The 7,500-nt window shown below is 46.9% G+C and overlaps 1 protein-coding gene across 1 annotated transcript in view; it reads right to left on the minus strand.

Annotated features, from left to right (window-relative positions):
- Positions 1 to 7,500, minus strand: part of ppfia2 (PTPRF interacting protein alpha 2) — a 368,722-nt gene that overhangs the window by 18,100 nt on the left and 343,122 nt on the right. The window contains exons 24-25 of the mRNA XM_063217227.1: positions 6,846 to 7,046; positions 42 to 104 (exon numbers count right to left, since the gene is read on the minus strand). Of these exons, the coding sequence (XP_063073297.1) occupies positions 42 to 104; positions 6,846 to 7,046 (264 nt within the window). The remainder of the gene's footprint in view (positions 1 to 41; positions 105 to 6,845; positions 7,047 to 7,500) is intronic.

The following is a 7,500-nucleotide window of genomic DNA, read 5'->3' on the forward strand; positions in this document are numbered from 1 at the left end:
GAGAGAGAGAGAGAGAGAGAGAGAGAGAGAACACAACTGACCGTTTTGGAAGGGGCAGCCATAGTCTCCATTTCCTCGTGGGTCACCCAGACATTGCCTGACGGCTAAAGCGGGCGTTTCCCATTGGACAAAGGAGCCGTCCGTCAGGAAGGGCAAGCAGTGTTAAAGAAGAAGAGCAGCACCACTGTAAGCCAATAGTGTTACAGCATCACAAGTCAGCTGATTGATGAGCAAAGCCCCGACCCTCTCAATGATGCACACACCATACCACAGCAATGCAAGTGCATCCAAGACAGGCAGACAGACAGACATGTGCACGCGCACACACAGATACACACACACACACTGTAAGACACGCACACACTCACACACACCATACTGTAACATACACAGACAGACACACACACACACACACGCACACACACACACACGCACACACACATGCACGACAATGTCAATGAGAATGATGGTGTTAATGAACATTAGTAAAGATTAAGAAACAGCATGTCCATGTTATAAACGTTCAGCAGAGCAATGCCGCCTCTGAAAGAACAGAGAGGAAGACGAAGTGCAAAGAAGAAGAAAGGGCTGACCTGTGTGTGTGTGTGTGTGTGTGTGTGTGTGTGTGTGTGTGTGTGTGTGTGTGTGTGTGTGTGTGTGTGTGTGTGTGTGTGTGTGTGTGTGTGTGTGTGTGTGTGTGTGTGTGTGTGTTTGTAAATCAAATTGAAATAAAATAAAAATCAGACACACATCTTCCACCACTTGCATGTAGACTGTCTGGATCTCTCTCTCTCAAACGATGCGTATGGACGGTGCTGAATGTATGTGTGTATATACCTAATTGTAGTAGTCTTTAAGGTATTCACCTTGGATGAATGACTCACTTAGAGCCTTAAAAAGAAAATGCAGAGTAACCGAGCGTCTTTGGAGGAAAACTAAATTAGAAGTCCACAGACAATCCCTTAGGGATGAGATCTCCTCCTACAATAATGCGGTACGCTCAGAGAGAAAAGCATATTTTTCCAAAATCATAACAGACAACCAGCATAATGCGAAAGTTCTTTTTTCCACTATTGACCACCTGCTTAATCCAACACATAGCAATAACAACCTAAATGCAGCATCACATGCCAAGTGCGAGGAATTTGCTAGATTTTTTAATAAAAAGATTGCCGACATTAGAGAAGGCATCCAAGGTGGAAACGCAGCAACCTCTGTCGCCCACCCAGGCGATACACCGAGGGGAGGGTTAAACCCCCCTAGGAGACCTGAGAGCTTCCAAAAGTTTTGTCCAATTACAGAGGACGACCTCTGTAAAATAGTCAGGGAAAGTAAGCAGTCTACCTGCAGCCTTGACGCGATCCCCACATATCTGCTAAAAAACGTACTTGGTTGCTTAGCAGCACCTTTACTGCAAATTGTTAACACCTCTATGCTTACAGGCATTTTTCCAAGCTCATTCAAAACAGCCATGGTAAAGCCACTCCTAAAAAAGACAAATTTAGATCAGAATTCTTTAAACAACTACCCGACCTATATCAAACCTCCCCTTTTATAAGCAAGGTACTAGAAAAAGTTGTATTTTAAACAGCTTAATCAACATCTGGCTGGGAATTGATATCTTGGAAAAATTCCAATCAGGCTTTTAGAGCCAACCCATAGCACCGAAACAGCACTAACCAAAATAATAAGTGATCTTAGGCTCAACACTGCGCAAACAAAGTTTCAGCACTTATCCTCCTCGACCTCAGTGCCGCCTTTGACACGATAGACCACACAACATACTAATTGACCCGCCTTGAATCTTGGGTAGGCTTGTCCGGTCACGTCTTAGAGTGGTTCAAAACATATATTACAGGAAGTTTTTTGTCACCATCGGAGAATACGTCTCCAACAAGTATGATGTGCCTTTTGGAGTTGCTCAGGGTAGTTGCTTGGGCCCTCTCCTCTTCTCTCTCTATATGTTGCCCCTGGGCTCCATCATCAGAGAGCACAATGTTGATTTTCATAGCTATGCCGATACACTCAACTATATATCTCTGTCGAGCCTAGCCAAACCACTGCCATTCATGCCTTGACTAAATGCATGTCTGCCATTACAGATTGGATGAACAGTAACTTCCTAAAATTAAATGAAGATAAAACTGAAGTGTTGCTCATTGGGCCTAAGAAAAAACGTGCAAAACTCCACTCAAGCCTAGATGACCTAAGCATACACATTAAAGATAAGGTTACTAGCCTAGGTGTGGTCATAGACTCGGATTTGAGCTTTGAGCCTCACATCAACAAGATAACAAAATCTGCTTTTTTTCCATCTTAGAAATGTCAACAAAGTGCGCGGCTTGGCCCCCCGACAAGACGCTGAGAAACTTATTCATGCCTTTGTCACCAGTAGGATAGACTACTGCAATGCTCTTTTCTCTGGTCTCCCAAAAAAATTAATTGACAAATTGCAACTCATTCAAAATTCTGCGGCAAGAATCCTAACAAGAACCAGAATGAGAGAGCACATCTCTCCTGTCTCTTGGCAGACCTGCACTGGTTACCTGTCTCATACAGAATCGACTTTAAGATTCTGCTCACAGTATTTAAAGCATTAAATGGACTTGCCCCTAGCTATATCTCAGACATGCTCTCTTTTTATGCCCCTGCTCGAGCTCTCAGGTCCACTGATGCCAAGCTGCTAAGGACCCCCACCCCCCCCCGCAGAAGAAGATCGGCGACTCCGCGTTTGCCTGCTATGCGCCCAAGAGAGATGGAACACCCTCCCCATCGAGATCCGATCAGCCACCTCCGTCGACTCCTTTAAGAAGCAGCTGAAGACCCACCTCTTCATCCTTGCCAACTCCTAGCTGCCAAGACGTCATAGTGCCCCAGCCGCCGCAGCGCCCTTACTACTCGCAATCCAGCCCTGGCAGGGGGCTCCCCTAGGTGGCCGCTGGTCTCTGCCTGAGGTTTCTTCCTGACTACAGGGGTCTTTTTTCTCTCTGACCTCACTGAGCTTTTTTTCCCCCTCACAAACTATGAATCAAGCGAAAGGGAGTTTTTCCTCACCCCTGATGCCACCAGGGGCCGCACCTGAGCGCCCAATCTCTGTGTGACTATCTATGACTTACGATAGGCCCAGCCACTATGGACCTTACACATCTAAGAATCCTGGTCCTAACCTACGTTGACCTTATGACTCTACATTCTCTGTCTATCTCTTCTTCCTCTGCCTTCCTGCTTTTTCTGCCTCTCCTCTATACCTCTCCTTTTAAATCTATCTCTCCTCTCCTTTTAAATCTATCTCTAACAATGTTTTTTCCCATTTGTTAAGCACTTTGAGTTACATGCCTTGTATGACACAGTGCTACAGTATACAAATACAATTATTATTACAATTATTATTTACAGGTGGGACCAGGGGCGTATCAGCAAATTATGGGTCCTATGCACAGTCAGCTCCAATACCCCCACCCAGCCATATATATGCATAAATCGTGTGGGCCCCCTATATACAGTACATGGGGCCCTGGTGACTTAGTCCCACTTTACCCCCTTTAATGACAGCCCTGGGGCCTCATGTACAAAGAAGTTCGTGGATTTCCTACCAAGAAAGTGCGGGCGCGAAAATCTTGAAAGTTACTTGCGGACAAAAAAATCTTGAATCAATAAGTGCGTAACCGGGTTTTCCCATGAAATCTTGCGCACATGTACGAGCACACGCGGGCCCTAGTCTCCGCCTTGCCTCCTCCCTTAAATATTCTATATGGATATTCTAATTAGTATGAACAGACCCATTCATGTGCATTCATTGGTTGAAAGAATTGGAAAGGGAACGCGGGAAGGGGAAAGCGGGAAATATATTTCATGATGCGAGGTGAAGGCGCTGTTTCGGAGGTAGCCAATTTAAAAGGAAAAAGGCTGCGCGCAATAGCCTAACAACATTACTTTGGCGTGTATAAAACCAGGCATCGGTAGCCTAATACTTAATGTGAGGACTGCAGAAAAAATTGTCATGTTATACTGCAGTAAAATGCAGGTTTCCCAACAATTTATATTTAAAAGGCATTACATCAAAACACATTGCGATGAGGCAGTCGCCAAGGCTTCCGAGAAATAAACATTTATGTCGGGTATAAATATGAAAGATGACACATGTAGGCTATGCCACATGTAGGCCTATGAATAACTTGCAGCCAATACTCAGTTAGCCTATAAAATCACCTGTTAATTGATGGACTAATTTTACAGTAGCCTTATTAAAAGAGAAAGACAAGCACTGCGGTGAGGACGTTCCCCACAAATGCGAGAAGACACATCGCAGATCCAGAAAATATTCAATGTTTAATAGCAGCCAAATACTTGAAATAATACTGCTGATGGGCATCCAATTTCGTTGTAATTCCAGGATAGTTTCATGAGTCCGCTTCATTTTAACCAGCTGCCTCAACAATAATATGGTTGAGGTGGTTTTCTTCTTCTTTTTTTTAAATCACGCGCCTCCACATTAAAATCCACGTTGAACTGGCTGCATCTCTGCAATATTTCCGACCGGGTACAACACATGTAGTTGCGCTGCATGCCTCTGTGTGCCGCCAAAAAGACGCAATGCACCACTTACGGCAACTTCCACGCTTACGGAAACTTCCACAGCAGCCCTGAAATCCGTGTGGAGATCCACAGTTTTCCACGTCTAGTCTTTTTTTGTACATCTGACCGTGGCGGTGGAAAACAACTTAAGTAGCTTTTTTGTCCGTAAGTGAGCTTCGTACATGAGGCCCCTGGTTGGGACAGGCTGTTCCCAAAGTCATGTGCTCTAGGCCCAGGACTCTCATGCTTTATTCATGAGCAGGAGACTGCGGCCCACTCAGCCTTATAGACAGCCACGAGATGGACACAGGTTTACATGACAAGAGACTCTGTGTGTGTGTGTGTGTGTGTGTGTGTGTGTGTGTGTGTGTGTGTGTGTGTGTGTGTGTGTGTGTGTGTGTGTGTGTGTGTGTGTGTGTGTGTGTGCGCGCGCATGTGTGTGCGTGCGCGTTTGTGTGTGTGTGCGTGTGTGCGTGTGTGTGCGCGTGCGCGTGCGCGTGCGTGTGTGAGTGTGTATGTGTGTGAGTGTGTATGTGTGTGTGTGTGTGGGTTGCAAGTCTAGACTGGCCACGGAGCAAAATCATCCATTATCAGATGCAGACAGTTTGGGCATCACAGCATACAGCTGCCATATTAGTCACATGAGAGAGAGAGAGAGAGAGAGAGAGAGAGAGAGAGAGAGAGAGAGAGGGAGAGCGAGTGAGAGAGAGAGGGAGAGCGAGTGAGAGAGAGAGGGAGAGCGAGAGAGAGAGAGACGGAGAGAGAGGGAGAGAGAGAGAGAGAGAGAGAGAGCGAGAGAGAGAGAGAGGGAGAGTGATAGCGATAGCATCTGGCCTATATCAGACTCTTCATAATTAAATAACATACATATCTTATCATGTCATTCATTGTATGAGCAGCCTCAGTACATTGTGTCTTCTACAGATCTTCAGCATATATAATCCACCGTTGTGTGTATGCGTGTGCGCATCTGTGTGTGCGTGCCTGCGTGTTTGTGTGCACGTGTGTGTGTGTGTGGATGGCTTGTGTGTGTGTGTGTGTGTGTGTGTGTGTGTGTGTGTGTGTGTGTGTGTGTGTGTGTGTGTGTGTGTGTGTGTGTGTGTGTGTGTGTGTGTGTGTGTGTGTGTGTGTGTGTATGTGTGTGTGTGTGGACGGCTTCCGTGTGTGTGTACAGTATGTGCTTGTGTATGTGTGTGTGTGTGTGGGTGGCTTGTGCGTGTGTGTGGGTGACTCAGCAGATTTGTCACACTGCGAAAAAAGATTGAAGAAATGTGAGATAACCATGGCAACCTAGGCCTGGAGGGCAGCCCGTGGCATTCAATACTTAACCAGTAGGACACTGCAACACACACACACACACACACACACACACACACACACACACACACACACACACACACACACACACACACACACACACACACACACACACACACACAGATATAGAAACATTCACACACACGCGCGCACACACACTGACCTACATAATGGTATATTGCGGTTTGAGACCAAGAAATGCAGCAGAAAGAGTGTGTGTGTGTGTGTGTGTGTGTGTGTGTGTGTGTGTGTGTGTGTGTGTGTGCGTGCATGCATGCGTGTGTGTGTTTTGGATGTTTGTGTGGGCACGCGTGCATGCCCGCAAGTGAGTGTGTGTGTCGGCCGTTGTGTGTGTGTGTGTGTGTGTGTGTGTGTGTGTGTGTGTGTGTGTGTGTGTGTGTGTGTGTGTGTGTGTGTGTGTGTGTGTGTGTGTGTGTGTGTGTGTGTGTGTTTGCGTTTGCGTTAGCATTTGCGTTAGTGCGTGTGTGTGTGTGTGTGTGTGTGTGCGTGTTTGTGCGTGTGTGTGTGTGTATGTGTTTGTGAGTGTGCGTGTGCGTGTGAGTGTGTGTGTGTGTGCATGTGCATGTGTGTGTGTGCGTGTGTGTGTGTGCGTGTGTGTCTACCGTTCTGGTTGTGCGTGTGCGTGTGTGTGCGTTTTTGTGCGTGTGAGTGTGTGTGCATGTCTGTATGTGTATGTGAGTGTGCATGAGCATGTGTGCATGCCTGTGTGTGTGTGTGTGTGTGTGTGTGTTTGTTTGCGTGCATGTGTTCGTGTGTGTGTGTGTGTGTGTGAATGCGTGTGTGTGTGTGTGTGTGTGTGTGTGTGTGTGTGTGTGTGTGTGTGTGTGTGTGTGTGTGTGTGTGTGTGTGTGTGTGTGTGTGTGTGTGTGTCTACGTGTGTGTCTACGTGTGTGTCTACGTGTGTGTCTACGTGTGTGTCTACGTGTGTCTACCGTTCTGGTGGTGGGCGGTGCGGAGGGGCTGGTGAGGGACACCATCTCCTGGATGGCGAGGCGCAGCTTGAGGCGGTGCAGCGGGTTGCTGATGCCGATCTCCCGCTGGATCTCCGTGTCCGACAGCGCCGACATGATGGCGCCGCTCTTCACGTTGGCCCGACAGGCTGCCACGTACCAGGCTGGCATACCTAGCCACAGCTGTGGAGAGAGGGACAGGGAGAGAGAGAGAGAGAGAGATAGAGAGATTTGAGATTTAAAACTCATTTATTGGACTTCACCACCAGTTCATAATATGCAATATTTCCCCTACAACATCTCGTCTCGGCATGAGAAGGGAGAAAGAGAGAGAGAGAGAGAAAGAAGGAAGGAAATTATTGGCGTTGCATAGAAAGTGATTGAAAAAAAAACCCCATTAAGTCATTTTAAATGAACCCCTTAGCCCAGAGCCTCTGCTATAACCTTATGCCGTGTCCAGACCAAGAGCGAACTACGCTGCCTGGTAGCGTGGGTAGCAGAAGAAGTTTCGCCGTGAATACGCTGTATTTGCTCGAGACGCAGCATTGACATGTTTGATGCAGCTAATCACATAACGGCTCTGGCTTGACAGCCTGGGACATTCGGAGATATGAACGTTCCGATTGGTTGTCGCCGA

Source organism: Engraulis encrasicolus, chromosome 15 (genome assembly GCF_034702125.1).
Source record: "Engraulis encrasicolus isolate BLACKSEA-1 chromosome 15, IST_EnEncr_1.0, whole genome shotgun sequence".
In the NCBI taxonomy this organism is placed as follows: Eukaryota; Metazoa; Chordata; class Actinopteri; order Clupeiformes; family Engraulidae; genus Engraulis; species Engraulis encrasicolus.